Source organism: Ammodytes marinus, assembly GCF_949987685.1.
Source record: "Ammodytes marinus genome assembly, chromosome: 12".
In the NCBI taxonomy this organism is placed as follows: Eukaryota; Metazoa; Chordata; class Actinopteri; order Uranoscopiformes; family Ammodytidae; genus Ammodytes; species Ammodytes marinus.
In genome coordinates this window covers 6,886,603-6,903,507 of record NC_137216.1, presented here as the reverse complement: position 1 = coordinate 6,903,507, position 16,905 = coordinate 6,886,603, and the positions used below count along the sequence as shown (strand labels likewise).

Genomic DNA, 16,905 nt, shown 5'->3' with positions numbered 1-16,905 from the left:
AACAAACTGACACAACCGCTGTAAAATAAATCCTCTACTTCATGAAGGTTACAATGTTCAAACTCTTTTCAAAAGCAGGTTGATTCAACTTCATGATCACAGGGTTTGTGTTCCCACTTGAGTTGTATTGCACTATACAGATATGTGTTTCTGCTATTTTAGCCAAGGCTGTGATTTCCACTGGGGATGGAAAAATGTATTTTCAACAATCCTATTCCTGTCCTCTAAAGTGTCTAGCTTCCAAAAACCCAGATGAGACGACATATGAGCTGATAAGCATGTTGATACATCCCACTCATCTCCGGTTAGGCATCTCACAGGCTGCTTTATCTTTTGTGAATGTTGTTTTGGGTTGTGTAATACCTAAAGGGAATACCTGTCAGTCCACACCCACAACTTTTTTTTTTTTTTATATATTTTTTTAAATTATTTGTGTTAATATCCCCCCCCACACACAAAGAAACGTATGAATTGAACATAATTAGAAACACCAAAACACACCGAGCTCTTTGTAGGAAATATATGAATACAACAAAGGATTTTGAGAAAAAAGCCATCAACAACAGAAAACTTAATAACATTGATTTTGTCATTCTTTGTCATATTGCCATTATGGAAAGCAATTTGATATTGAATCATGAATGAAAAACCTCCCTTCACCGTGCCTAGGGCAGTTGCTTAGCTATTAAAAATGGATTCAGTTGATGGATTTACAGTATGTTTATTCATGGCTATTTTTTTTTTGTTCTTATACTTTTCAGACGGTTGTATTAATAATACTAATTTGGGTATTGATACATATTTTGGATATGTATTGTATATTTTTGTTTGGTTAGACGCCCTATTCTGTCTCCCTTACTCTTGCTGTGGCAGACTTTTCCCCATGGAAGCATTTATTCATGAGAGAAACCTGTGAATGATTTGCTGCTCCACAATTGCAGGGAAATTATGACGGAGCGCTGCAATAAAATGCTTTAAAAACACTCCCGGGAGGTGTGATTCCTGTGTCCAATACGCAACACAGCCTTTAGATTTAGACCCCAGCTAACATGGCCTCAATTCATGGAATAAAAAAAAGCACAATACTATAACCGATGCCAAGGTTTTTTTATTTTTTTTAAATTTTTTTTACATAACCCACACTTTGAATACAGAGTGCTTTGCGCCTGTGGGATAATACAGTTAAGCATTATGTTCAGAATATTGAGTTCAGAGGACGTATATTGAAATGTATGTTTCATTTTGTTTGTGAGCGCTGTCTCTCCCTCCCATCTCACAATCACTCGCATTCTGATTCCACAATTCTGTTATCTGTTTTTTGCGACTTTCCTCGGGGCATGTTTTTGTCCGACCTCCATCCCTTCCATATCTCTCTCTCTCTCTCTCCCTCTATCTCTCTCTGTGGTTGACCTAGCAACAGTTTCATTTCCGCTCATTCATCCGTCTTTTTTAAGGCGGACTAATCTCTATTCAAATCTCACTCTTTCTCTCGTACATATTATTGGTGAGGCTCCATGCACTAGAGTTAAAAGTGGACTCAGCGATTCCGAACAGTGCTTTTGTGTCAGTGAATATCTCCTCACAATCTGCTACATGTACGTACTGCGTGCGCTGAATTTTCTTTTGGAGTTAATACACGGTCTAGGCTCTGTAAACTGGAATGTTAAAAAATTATATATAGGGGAGAGTGGCCTAAGTTGTGCAACTTTTCACTCAAAGTGACTTTAAAGTAAGGCCTTGACAGTAAAGTCTCCAACTCAAATATGTACATATATTTCAGGGTGTTGTGCATCCCTGGCAATAAAAACTTTGGATCTGGAATAAACTGTTGAAGAAATATAGCTTTCGGAAAAAAAGTTGTCTTGATGCACAACTTGCCCCCGGTGTGGTGTAAGTTGTGCGGTTGGAGAGAATACCATGGGGTGAATTGTGCCATTGATATATATCTCATAAACTGTAATGCAAGACAAATCCATTAAACATCACTTATTTAAGGTGTATTTAAAGTAAATAAAGTTAATAGTTGACAAAGATTGAAGGTCAATTTTCTTAAACAAGGCCTAGCAGATCTAATGGTTTTACCTGCAAAGCTCACAATGACAAAGTCACCATCATCATCTTTCTGGCCATCTGAACTCTCATCAGTGGTGTCGTTAAGTGGAATTGAGATGTCACTCTCTTCTGAGCTACTGTAGACAATCACTTTCTTTTGGTGACCAGCGTATACAGCCATGCCACTGGCACAACTCTCAGAAATGTACTTTGCACTAGTTACTCCGTGCTTGTGGAACCAACTGCTACCTGACAAATGTGATTCCCCTACATTTCTGCCTTTAAATCAAGGCTCAAAACCCATATGTACACCCTGGTGTTTCCTTCCCATTAACTATCTTACCTCTGCACTACTATCTGTGTTTATGTGGATGTATGGGCTTTACGTCTTTTATTTTGGTTATTGTTATTTTACCTTCATTGTTTACCTACTGAATGCACTATGTACAGCACTTTGGACAGTGCAAACTGTCATAAATGTGCTTTTATAAATACATTTTACTTACTTACTTACTTATAACTCACCTAGGCCCTTTGGCACAAATCACCCCAATCCCAGAAATTTGGATAATAAGCATGATGCAGCAATTTAGGGCTGACATCGTGCTAACTGTATAGACTCAAAATGTAGCATACCAAAGCACTAAAACATGTGTCAAATGTTTTCAAACTTGTCTATAAAGCCCCTATCTCACTGGGCTGCGACTGTTTGCGACAAGTTGGAGACTGCATTCGCAAACGAGTCTCTAAACTGTCTCCAAACGTTCGCGGAGGTCTCAATTTCCTCGCATGAGTCGCAGAGCCGCGCAGTCTTGTCGCATGAATTTTGAACATGTTCAAAAAAAGTGTGCGACAAATCAGTCTCAAAATAGTCTCAGAGTCGTCGCAGGTGTGTCGCACGCGTCTCAAACCCTTCTCAATTTAGTCTCCGCGAGTCAGAAAGTGCGAGAAGTGTGAGACAACTTTGCGAGGGTTTGGGGAGTGTTTGGCGACATATGAAACTAAATTGCGACTGCTTTGAGACAAAAATGAGACTGACATTCCATTCGTGCGACGTTTGTGAGACATAAACGCGACCTCCTGGCAAGGACATTCGCAAACGTGTCGTAAGTAGCAACTCAGTGAGACTGCAAGTGAAAATTGTCGCAAATTGGCATATTTTGTCGCAATTTTGTGTCTCCAACTGGTCGCAAACAGTCGCAGCCCAGTGAGATAGGGGCTTAAGTGTTCAGACACAATAATCAAAAAACCTTGATCATGGAAATTTTACTTTGAAAGGCAAAAAACAGTTTTTTGAGCTTAAATGTGCTTATATCTTATTCCTTGTGTCTCCCTTCTTTACAGGATGAGTCAAATGGATGGCTCTTCTTAAATATGTGGTCACATTTCCAATTTCTTCCACGGTTTTCTAGAAACAAGGGGTGGCACAACTTCCAAAATGCACAACTTAAGCCACTCTCCCCTATATCTAATATATTTTTCTTATGTGCAATAAAGGAAAAAAAACTATAGCTATGCCTGTTTACAGAGCCTAGGATGTGTATTAACACCTGATTAAAATATATATGCCAGAGAACCAACTTGCAATGACAGATGAGCTTAACCACAGACGTTGCTGATATTAGAGCAAAACCTTGTTAGTCAATTAGGCAACAAATTACAGTCTCATGGAACGGCACACTATTAATCAGCTATGGATCTTATAGGCGATTAGTTACTCACACAACAAGGTATTCATAACAAGTCACTGGCAGCCGTAAGCCCTGCTCTGTCTTATTACAATGGACTCCGACACACACTCCCCAACCCGTCGTGTCCTCTTTCTGCTGGGGCCTTCAGTGAATGCAATGTTATCCACGCGCTAGTTCTGAGGAAAACAGCTGCACTTACTCTCTTTCATTAAGCGGGCGAGGTGGTAAGAATGAAAGTGTAACGCCAGCACACTCCTCAATGGGTAAGTTAAAGAGAGCAACACATGGAGTTTGTGCTGATGTCTTTTCAAGAAACTGGCCCTGAGAGATCACTTTGAGTGGGACGGTTAAAGAGGCAGCTCACATGTGCCGCGTGAGTGAGATTGAATCGGTCCTCCCCAGCTGTACGCACAAAAATACAACCTTGGTCGAATGATTCAGTTTGAGGTAAAGAATCCTCAAGGACCACTACTGCCAATAGATATTCCACGGTTTAAGTGAAAAGCGTTACACAGAAATTGCGCAATCCCTGACCATTTTTCCAATCCATACTAGATTTTCCAAACTAGCTTTGAGGATGATTTGAAAATGATCTTGCTCAAAGAGAAAAAAATCCATCCTTTATGTCAAAGCCAGTCTGGGGCAAAGGAATCAAGCTTCAAACACAATGCGGGCATATTATCACAAAATGAAATTGGCATGGCAAACATGTTAGCAAACACTTGCCTTTGTAGACACACTATCCATCCCATATAAGTCCTAGTCGCTATCTTTTTAGCTACCTTTTTCGGTCTTCCATCAACTCCCGTGAAAAAATGGCTGGCTCTTTCACTGCTAAAGGCTCCACTAATTTCACCATCTGGTAACCCTACTTTTATTAGTTTCTTCATTGGTGCTGAGTAGGTAAGTGGTGTGCAGCAGTGGTGGTTGGGGTTACAATTGTCTCATAACTCTCTGTGGTTTGTCAATACAGGTGACCCCTGACAAATGCAGGTTCGTTATTTGATCCATTAATGACATTAAAATATTAACTACAGCAGCATAGACTACTGCCATTAGAAAGTTGCAACCTGGGGGGCGCCTTTAGCTCAATTGGTAAGGCGTCCCCCCCCCCCATGGGCCTCGGCCAGCAGCAGACCCGGGTTCGATTCCAGCCCGCGGTCGTTCTCTGCATGTCACTCCCCTCTCTGCCCCATTTCAACTCTGTCTCTACACTATCAATAAAGCATAAAAATGCCAAAAAAAAAGAAAAAAAAAAGTAGCAACCTTACATTGTGGGTTTTGGGATATACGCAAGTTCTACTCATGAGCGGTTCAAGTTTGTCATACACACACAGGTGCTAGTATGCTCTACAATGCATTACATATTGGTTATTGTACGGACGAACACGGCGAAACACATACAGAGAAAAAGGTGAGGGATCTTACCATCGTCTCCTGATCCCGAGCCGGCATCTAGGGAGAGGAGAACAAAAGTCTTATTAACTAGTGGCTCACAGCACAGCCAGACACATTAACCTGAACAAGTGTGTGTCAGCATATGAGTGGCAACAGTATGTGCTTGTGTATAGTGCACATGTGTGAAGAAATGAGACAATTGTGAGTGCTTACGGGGTGTTTTCGAGCGAGACAAGATTGTGCATTGAGTGATACCGAGATTCAGAGGGAATGCCCCAAGGCCTTTTGAGCATTGTGGGTGTGTCCCCCCCCATTCTACAGTAACACACAAACACTCACACACAAGCACGATCACACACACACAGTGTGATGGCACCTCAAACTGTGGGCCCTTTCCGCCTGGCGGGACTGTAAATGCTCCAGCAGTACTCTCTTCCCATTAGTGTGTGTGCTAGAGTGTGTTTGCGTGTCAGCGACTCCCCCCTCCGAATCCGTGCGGAGCTGTCTTAAAACACACACTGAGCCTGGGTGAATTGTTTAATAATGTGGCAAGTGAAAGGGATACTGATGAGCACTCTGGAAGAATAAGGCAGTGTGTAACTTGAGCCACGGCATAAAGCAAAATGTGCTAAAATGCCCAGGGCCAGACCAGACTGTAGAGGGAGAGGGGGAGTGTGTGTGTGTGTGTGTGTGTGTGTGTGTTTGTGCGTGTGTGTGTGTGTGTGTGGGGAGGGGGGATAATAGCTGAGCTCCATATGAATACCCCTGTGAGACGGGCTTTAGAAGAAGAGGTGCACACTCTAGCTGGAGTGGGAGGGGGTGGGGGATCACAGCCCCTTAAACACAGGGAGTCTTGAGCAGCAGGCTGTCCTGATGATGATACTTTAATGGCAAAGGCTTTTGGTGTGGTTCGATAAAATGCATTTCTAGGCGAGATAGAAAATATGTCCCCAGTGGGATGATTCCATGAGGTCAGAGCTGCAGCAGACTGTGAGCTGTGTGAAAGGGGGAAAGCAACTCTGCAAAGCAAACCAGTCTAAACCGGATAGTGATCAGTGAGCTGGGACTGCATTCAAAATAATAGTACAATCATTTATTATGTTGCTATCTTATCGTTTGGAAATTAGTTTCTATTTCTCTTTTAATGCCACCACACCGGCATTATGCTTTTTGCTTGTCCGTCCGTACTTTGAGGATTTTCTTCAAACTTTGAGAAAATGTCCTTTAGAATTGAATGATGAACTGATTTTGGAGGTCATAGGACAAATTTCAAGGTCACTGTGACCTCATGCCTCATGAACACAATATCTCAAGAACACTTTGAGGGACTTTCCTAACATTTGACACAAACTCACTGTTTGACTGCTCAACTGATTTCTTCAAAGTTTTCGCAAATGTCGACTTACTCAAACAGGGAGCAGTGAATTGTACCATATTGTATAGATTCTTAGGAGCTATATATATATATATATATATATATATATATATATATATATATATATATATATATATACAGAGAGAGAGAGAGAGAGAGAGAGAGAGATGCTGATTTTAAGGTAGTCTAACAACTCATTCCAACTAAACAACAATAACGCTACTCTGCTGCTGTGAACCAAGCGAAATCGATTGAGAGGGAAGAAATGCATCTCGCCTCCTTTGTCAGTGAAACAAAGCAGAAGTAACATAATGCAGAGTAAACATACCCACAATGCTTTCTGTTTTAGTTACACTTAATGCAAATGGAAACGCTTCTTGGCTTACAAGTGAACTCCACAGGGGGGGGGGGGCAAGTTAAATGTCGGCAATTAAAAACACCATGCACGACCTCGACTGAAAAAAGTTACTTTCCTCTCCGTGTTAACTCCCTCTCAGATCTGTAGGATTCCAGTGACCTTGGTACATGTCGAGACACTCAATGTGCAGTGTTTCATGAAAAGGCTTAAGCTAGAAGGATCAGGCTGGAGTCAGTAGGGGGGTTGCTGGGAGATCAATAAAAAAAACCTTTAGTATCTGTACAAGGGCAAGAGGTTTCTGAGGAGAAAAAGACTGGCATTGGAAAATAGAACAAAATGACAAGGTGGAGAGAGAGGCACACGCTTACTGTTCTGCCCACTTGTCTGAGAGGGTCACAATGAGGAGATAGATTTTTCACTTTGTGAGAAGCAGTGAGGTGAGAGAGGGAGAGAGAGAGAGAGAAAAAGAGAGAGAGAGACAGAGAGAGAATGAGAGAGAGAGAGAGAAATAAATGAAAGAAGTGCTAAGCTCCGTTGACAAAAGGTTGATTGAAGTGATCCTTTTAAGTTTCAGACAGACTGATTAGAAGAGTAAGATGGTTGTAGTGGGAACTGTGATTAGAATTACACTCTACACTGCCTTGCACAAAGTATACGCATACATATGGCCACTACCTGCATACGATCACACTTTCCTCACTCTCTATTGTAAATTGGGCTTGAACGTTAGGTTTCAGTGGAGGTAAGGGCTGCTGCAATGTTGACACTTTGTTTGGCAGGCGGCAGTGTTGTGTATCAAACTACTTGCTCCTATTCAGTTATGCTATTTTTACCGTGAACACTTGTAATTGATTTTTTCCCCCTGTGATACACATAGCCTGTGACACAGGTATACAGTGGCTAGGCACTTAGCACTCTGTCCTGTGTTAATAAAAAGCACACACACACACACACACACACACACACACACACACACACACACACACACACACACACACTTGCAAACACAACAAGTGTGATATTTCCAATAGGAACAGAGGGCCGATTATTCCCTCACATATTGTGATGTGTTGTGATATTTTTGTGTCTATGATAAAAAATATTTACCAAAATTGTATATTTGAAAAATCCACTTGGTCTACCCCTTCACAGAGAGAAACGGTAAGGCCTACTGATGTCTACTGAAGTTACCACATATCAAGGGCTTGGCGCAAAAGTGAAATGTTCAGAATTTTACAGGAGAGCAAAAACAAATTGATTGTAATTATTTAATAAAAAACGGCATATGAAAGCAATCTCTGATTTGATAGAGATTAGGCTTCAAGGAACTCATATAAAAAAGTTAAAAAAAGAAAGAAAGTGACTAAAATAAAGTCTTACCATATTTCTCCTTCACTTGTGGTTATATCAAATTCTCCAAACATTTGATAACACTTGTTCTGTAGTTTAACTGTTGGTCTTTTCTGCATCACTCCATATTGCCAACTATTTTAGCCTATTTATAATGCACTTGACTTACACTTACGCCTTTATTTTTAAATGTATGCCATGCTTAGCTATTGCAACAATCTATTTCAATTATCGGCATTTGGTGTAAATGCAGGATGTTCTAGACTCATCCGACCCAGACGTTGTAGTGTGGTGACAGGGTTGGGACCTTGATAAAGACCTTGAATCCCCTGTAGGACGCTGCTATTAAAGCTCATCTTGACCTCTGACCTCCCGGAGGAGAGTAAAGCAGAAAGAAAACCTCCCTCCAGATCAATAGCGTATTACATTATCATCACTTAAGCTGCTCTGAATATAGAAACCATTTGGGACTAAACAACAAACCATGAGACACGGATTTTCTTTAAATTCATTTTTTTCTGCACACAGTAAATGAGTGGTGTATTGATGACTACTCCTATACAGTGTGTAAACTATACCCCGACACCAGTAACTGACTCTCATGTAGCTCCAGGTCTTCTGATTTAGCCTGAGTGTGCTTTTTAAATCATCAGCCAAACATATGGCTGCTGTCATTTGTCAGCCCTCGGGGACTGCACAGCGACAAAATGGTGATTACACATGTCATCAACATTTTAACTATGTGTCAATTAAACCCTCTCCCTACTTCCAACTACTTAATGACTTGCAGGAAGTAATAGGGTTCTCACTTTGTGAACTGAGTTGGAAAAATAGCGACGTTGTTGGGCTCTCGCCTTTTCGCTTAACACACTCCTTTGGGGACAATGGAGCGTTTGGTTTGTTTCACTTGGCTAAGCTAAATGCTTAAACTGCTCACTCACTGCAGCGCTGGGCTAGCACTTGATGCGATAGGAAAAGTGGTAGCATCCTGTGCTAATTAGCTTTTACTGGCTGTGTACCGCGGAGAGCTATTCCTCTTATCGACCTCTAAATCAGAACTTCCTTATCTGTCGGTGACATGGAGGTAATAAAGATTGGTTGGGGCTAAAGGAGTAAAGTAGGTGTGAATGGGCTCTTTGAGACAGATATTGCCATTGAAAATATAGGCTTGTGCCAGTATGATATTCTGACGGTATGATAACCTTATAAGCAAAAATACGGTATTGTGACTACAGCTATTAAATGTGTTACTTAAAGATAACATCTAATTTGCCTCCAGCAGGACACTATCTTTCTATTGTTAAACAACATATAGAACATTCTGAGCATTAATGAACTTGTATGATAACATAAAACGATAAATAATTGAATTATGCACTAGGTGGTAGGTGCTTATACCTATGACGTAAAATAAATAGTGCTTTCGAAGTGCTTGACTTTTTCAAACCCCGTATACATTGAAACCGGATTACGCCTAATTGAAAAAAAAGTCAATAATGGGCTAACATTACCCAGTTTGTAAGATGTACACCTCTGTGCATCATGAGCTCAGTAGGCCTATTCGGCAGCATTACGAGACACTTTTCCTTGGGGACAAAAATGGTATCAAATCATGCTTGTGTGCGCCTCAGTGCCGTCACTTAGCATGAGACCAGCACCTCAGCAGCAGGCTTTCTGTCTGGAGAAAAGCCAGCCAGACTCTAGCGTCTGGTGTCTTGGCCCGAGCCGGGCGGGGTTAATGAGAGAGCACATGGAACTGGGCTGTCAAGGTGGCGTTGGCTTTTTTGGTAAACATCCAGAAGGAGCCGGCAGGTCTGTCATTTATACAGTGAAGAGACCTGGTAATGTAGGTCAAAAGGACTCCAACATCTCTGAAAAGCATTTTGATTCAGGTTCAGTTATAAGGGGGGAGGGGAGGGGGCAGTAGAACAGGGCTGTGTGTGTGTGTGTGGACACTACAGTATACGGAGTGCGAGCAATCTGTCATGAAAACATTATTAAAACCACAGGAGACAGGGTGACAGGTGTCAACTTCTTGCTTGCCATATTATGCAAAAGCCGATTTAATATGAAGTATGTAAATCAGCCACGACGCTTTTCTATTTTTAAACCGCTTGATTTCCATGGTGACATTTAAGTTCTGTGGAAAAGGCAAGACATTCATCCATATTCTGACATGTAATTAAAACATGCAAACAAACATCTCATTGTTGACCCTCTGACGGTGTCGCATGATTTTCGTCAACAGATGGAGATGTCATGTTTATTGTTCATTTGATTTCACAAGCCACTTATTTATGGACTTATTATGTTCCAAAACTAACCTTTTTTCTTCCCAGATCGTTAAAGGATTTTGTCCTAATGGCCATGTTAAAGGTCTTCAGAAACACTAATCTGAACACCTTCCAATCAATACTTTGTAATCAACATCAGAGCAAATGTCCATGTATCATGTCCTAGCAGTGGCTCATAGTGATGGACCTACTTGGCATTATGGCTAACTCTGCAAAATCACTTTAAAAAAAAAAAAAAATCAGTAAATACAGCCGTGGACAAAATTAAGAGACCACTGCAAATGTTCAGTGTCTCTTGTTTTACTATTTATAGGCATATGTTTGAGTAGAATGAACATTTTGGTTTCATTTTATAAACTACTGACAACATTTCTAATACAAATATTGTCATTAAGAGCATTTCTTAGCCTTTTTAGTGAAATAGATAAAAATACAATTTGAACACCTATGTCATTTCCATTGGCTGATGGAGGGCATGTGATTAGATCAAAAGCTTACAACTACTAAATGAGATTGTTTGTTCAGCCTCGTCTATAGGACCTCCATGTTTTTTTTTCTTTGGACAATGATCCAATAATATGAGTCAAAGTAACATTTCTTTCCCCAGGTCTCTCCCTCACTGATCTGTCTGTTTCATGATATGTCTCACCCCGGGCAAAGGAAACAAGCGCTGGCACCGCCGAGCTGACATATATCTATTACACTGTGTACTGTTGCCGCTAATGGGATTTTTTTTGGAAGAGGGGAAATGGAAAGGAGAATAGGGAGAGAGAGAGAGAGAGGGAGAGAGGGAGAGAGAGAGAGAGAGAGAGAGAGAGAGAGAGAGAGAGAGAGAGAGAGAGAGAGAGAGCGAAATAAGTCCAGTACATGTGCGGCTAGGGGTAAAGCAGTTCCGACGCTTGCATTCCAGACTGTGAGCTACTTACTCGTATCAGTGGTATTGCAGCTACATTCTGTGTTGCACCGCAGTGCTCGTCTTAAGTTAGCCTATAGCTGAGAGAGAATCATCTAAATGCCCATAAGTGGTGAAGAGAGCAGTGAGAAAACACTTAAGAAGTAGCTGCCATGGCCTACTTCTTTTTCCCAACATGAAAGCCTTGTGTGTGTGTGTTACACTGGGTTATGTAAGAAAAAAGCTCCCACACAGCAATCTCATGCGTTTAAAAAAAACTGAGCATTAAGATATCAAAGATTTCAACCCTCTATATTAACTGGTATTTAGAATGGGTTTTGTTTAATCACTGAGGGGCCAATTAAATTCTCATCCTAAATCTATAAAAAAGACAGGACTCTTTTACTATAAATTTTTTTTAATCTTTTTGTTATTGTTGTAGTGGATTTTAAAATGAATTGAATTGAAAAACATCACTACATTTGAATGTTTAGCGGCCTTTGCCTTTGCTTTGTCATATGTCTACTATTGAATCTCATTTGTTGTATGATCATGTATTTCACTCATGGAAGTATGTGTCGTATTTCCACGAGTGTCCTTGAGCGACTTGAAAGGCGCATATGAATAAAATTAATTATAATCATTTGACTTCTTGGAAGCTAGCTGCTGCTTTTCACACAGGTCACACAAAGTCACTGAATGTTGTGATGAGTTTTGAAATGTTTTAAATGGTGTGCTATTCTAATTTGCAGTCTCCAGATGATATGCCGAGCGAGCGCCTATCAAGAGATGTCAAAACGATAGAAACACCCCAGAACCCTGGGAGGAATGTGTTCAGGAAGAGTGCTGTTCATTTCTCCCCCATGTGTGTTTTGTGATAAAGCCAGTGGTGCTGTTAGGTCACAATCCTGTCAGGTATACCCAACAAAGTGTGCACTGTTCATGCATACTTAATATACGTACACACAACATTACATGTCATTTAACAGACACCTTTAAACCAAAGCCACTTACAACTGGCTGGTTGACTTTTGAAAGTCTCGTCGACAATGCATCTATTCTCCCACAATGCAATGCCCACAGAAAATGGAAGGTCTACTAACTGCTAGAAAAACAGTCTAACAGCATTGAGGTAAAACAGCTTTTTCGGGAATCCGAGGAATCAAAAAAGAACTTGTTGAATACCCTGATTTTTTGGAAAATCATATCTTGCTATTTTTTTAGTAAGTTTTTTAGTTTAGTTTAATTGGTTGGGGCGTTCCATTGTTGACATTTTATATCAAAACCTTAGTATTATCAGTATCAGTTATTACGCACTATAGTGCAAAAACTGTTTATGAAGACAGTCAGTGACCCAATGTAGTTGGTCGATCATATCAATGTTTAGAAACAGATAAGGTAGAAGGTAAAATTGTCTTTCATTTTCATATATTTTGTCTCTGTTACATTAATATAAGAAATTGGATATTCAACATTAAAATCACTAAGAATCAGACTCCTCTGAAATGAACACTGACTGGCCAGTGATGGGAAAAGTACAGTTGTTGAGTATGGATAAAATGGCAGAACAACATATAGTTTACTTCTGAGTGCAACATGAGGCGTTGAATAGAGCATTTTAGCCCCACTGTTATGGTCTGTTTGTTAAAAGGCTGCTCCATCCTTGTTTGGACCCTGGATTAATTTCTCAAAAGTACCACTGCTTGTTGCGTGAAAGAAAAGGCCCTTTATCCCTCTGCCTTTCAAAAGATACACAAAGCCATCACACACACACACACACACACACACAGACACACACACACATACACACACACACACACACACACACACACACACACACACACACACACACACACACACACACAGTGGCGTGCACAGACATTTTTGGGGGCAGGTGCTCATTGCAAAAAAAAGGGCACAATATATTCTATCGATGAATGACCAAATAATTTTAAGGGTAATTGTACAAAATCCCCCCTGGCCTAATGACTTTTAATACCCGGCCACACAGAGTGTTTCTCAAAGGAATTTGGGAGACTGTGTTTGGGACCCTGGACCTTCTAGGGGGGTCCGGGGGAATGCTCCCCCGGAAGAAAAATTTGAACCTTTTAAAGTAAAATTCATCAATCAGGTGCACTTTGAGAAGAAAGCTAAGGCTAAATCACCTGTGTCAATGTGGGCTATTTAGTACTATTTTCTGGAATAATTTGGAGACACAGAATTACCAAAAAGCAGAAAGAAAAAATGTACTGTCAAAAACAGTCAGTTTCGGATTTTTTAAAATAATCCCTTATCCTGAATTCTCTCTTTGAAGTCTTCGTTAGGCCCCTGATCTCCGTACTAATAATATCCTATTAAGGTAAATACAAGATTACTGCAAGTCTTGTAACATAGAAATAACTTATGGTTGGGACAAAATAATATAATTAACTTATATAGCTTCATGACTGATTTAGTACCACCAACCCTTTGCTTAGTTAAAATAAAATGTGTGGACAGCTTTTAAGATATTTCAATAACATTTGAGGAACAGTTCAACATTAAAATCTGAGCTTTAAAAGGCCCTGAACAGTTAACATGACTCTGGTCTTGACTCTGACCCTTCATCTTCATCTTCCTCCTTGCTGCTGGTGGAGGCTTTCATCCAGGAGAGCAGAGAGCTTGGTTGCATTACAACCAGGCACAAGGCTACATTGGGAATTGCCTGTTTGTCATTTAGCAAATAAATTACTGCATGTGTTAATTATATAGCCTAAAGTAAACATAAACAACACAAAATATTCAGCATACTGATAGATTCACATGCTGTACCAATGACAAACTCCTCCGACATTAGTTGTGTTCATCACGTCCTATCTATTTTTTTTGGGCTAGCTTGTTAAGCAGGACAGTCGGCTAATTTATACTCAGCTGTGTGGCGCTGCATGATAGAGGCTACTTTATAACAGAGACAAATAAATGCAAGTTATAGCTTGGCAACTGAGGCTTAGGGGGCAAACAATACACTCTTGACTCCATTCATGTATGTGTTACCTCGCTGGTGGGGCAGGGCAGGCGCAAGAGTAGGTGTGTGTGTGCAGCAGCTGTGAACTGCTGCGGCAACGCGCCTCCGTTTGTGTCCACTCTGCGCGTTCACGTTGACAAAGGAAGTGTGTGCGGAGGAGGAGGAAGGGGGCATATTTATTGGGGCATTATTGTCAAACGTTTTTAATCGTTGAGCATTTATAGATGATAATGTCGGCATGGGCCACATACACTGTAAAAAACAAAACAAAAAACAAAAAACTTTTTTTCTTTTTTTTTTTTTCAAAAGGGCACTTGATTGGGCCAGGGGAAAAGGGCAGGTGCTTCAGCACCACATCAGGTCTACCTGTGCACGCCACTGCACACACACACACACACTTACTGGCGCTATCACATGTCTTGAAAGAGGACCTCACTCAACCCGCAAACAAGCAATTTGGGGAAAAAAAAGGCTGGGCATTTCATATGACTTCTGCACAGGCCTGCCTCAGCTATAGCCCTGAGGCCCATGCACATCGCTTACTGTTACTGGTAACATGTCCACCTCAATCTCCTCACACACACATACACAAACACACACACGTTCCCATTCAAAGGCCTTTTTAATGGACTTCTGCCAGCTGCCTATGACTGAGGGGCTAAACCAGTCAACGGCTATAGTGGTGCTATCTTGGTTTAAGCAGTGAATCACACACACAACTCACAAACAAGCCAAAATCGCCCTCTCGAAACCTTCGCTCATTCACAACCACACACGTTACTCAGAGCATGACTCACTAATTGGTTCGATTCGAAAAACAGCATCCCTCCGTGGGCGTCAGGCAATGCTTTTCCCAAAAGTTCATGAACATCCATTTGGATTTGTCTTTGCGGGATTAAATAAGCACATTACAGAGGCCAAACCTAGCTATACACATGTTCTAATGGAGTAAATATCAAAACGAGAAAAAAAACAACACTTTAGCTTTACGTTGTGTATTGACATTTCCACGAGCCATGGAATGTCCCCGTAAATAGGAAAGCGCTATGAACATATCATTAGATTTAAAAAAAAGAATGCCCAAGGTACAATTCCACGACAGCGTATAAATAAGAAACTGGGTGTTAAAAGGGGATAGCAAAAGGTTGCACATATGTAAAGATGTGTCTTAATTAAAACAGGCACAGCTCGTTCGTGTTCAGCCACCGGGATGAAAGTGAAGTGCTTTAATGAGGATCTTATTTCTACAACTGCCTATAGAGTGAATTAATAGAACCGTTGCAAAACCTTTTTATGGCCCGAGAACCTTTATCTTTATAGTTGTGCATACTCCGAGCAGCACTGCCTGCCCGCCGCTCTCCCCAACACACCACTAATGAAGTAGCTGACCTTTTCCAACACAAGACGCCCACTCAGCAGCTTAAACAGCAAAACTATATCAGCAAACAGCAATCCCAATTATTAGATAATCGCAACCAGCGCTTTTGCTCTCTCCAGCCAATGAAAAAGAGGACAACAATAGGTGATGCCTTCAATAAAGAGGGTATAGTTAAAGAATACAACGCAATACAATGTGTGTTGTAAAAATCACTTGTGTTGTAATGATCAGTGAATATCTCCTCCGCTACCTATTCCTAGGTTACTGTGTGTGCCCTGAAAAAAAAACAGGGGTAGCTACGGTAGACCCCTTTGTTTTTATAAACCAACTGCTGTTGACATGCCCGTTTACAGAGCCTATGGCTGTGTACAATGCAATGCCCACAGAAAATGGAAGGTCTACTAACTGCTAGAAAAACAGTCTAACAGCATTGAGGTAAAACAGCTTTTTCGGGAATCCGAGGAATCAAAAAATAACTTGTTGAATACCCTGATTCTTAGGAAAATCACATCTTGCTATTTTTTTAGTAAGTTTTTTAGTTTTTTAGTTTAGTTTAATTGGTTGGGGCGTTCCATTGTTGACATTTTATAAACGTTAGTATTATCAGTATCAGTTATTGCGCACTATAGTGCAAACACTGTTTATGAAGACAGTCAGTGACCCGATGTAGTTGGTCGATCATATCAATGTTTAGAAACAGATAAGGTAGAAGGTAAAATTGTCTTTCATGTTCATATATTTTGTCTCTGTTACATTAATATAAGATATTGGATATTCAACATGCTGTTGACATGCCCGTTTACAGAGCCTATGGCTGTGTATGAATCCCGGATCAGCTCACACACACAGTATTTACAGGTATAACAAATTGTGAGGAGATATTCACTGATTTGAGCATTCTCCAGACTCCACCTTTAAAGCCGGATTCATGCGTCTCAGTTAAAGGTTGCCAGAGTTTCCAGCGTATATGCTGATAGTGGATGTGTTGTCCATAATCAGACCATGATGCACAGCCATTAGCCTATACACCCCAGCTTATTTACATTGTATCTTCATTCACTACTAAGCGATATGGAATGACAATGGGAAATATTTCACTGGATATTGCTTGAT

At 40.7% G+C, this 16,905-nt stretch overlaps 1 protein-coding gene across 2 annotated transcripts in view; it reads right to left on the bottom strand.

Annotated features, from left to right (window-relative positions):
- The window catches only part of tmeff2a (transmembrane protein with EGF-like and two follistatin-like domains 2a), a 103,856-nt gene that overhangs the window by 43,180 nt on the left and 43,771 nt on the right, over positions 1 to 16,905 (bottom strand). For both annotated transcript variants that reach the window (XM_080038103.1, XM_080038104.1), the window contains exon 4: positions 5,172 to 5,198. In XM_080038103.1, coding sequence (XP_079894229.1) covers positions 5,172 to 5,198 — 27 coding nt within the window. The remainder of the gene's footprint in view (positions 1 to 5,171; positions 5,199 to 16,905) is intronic.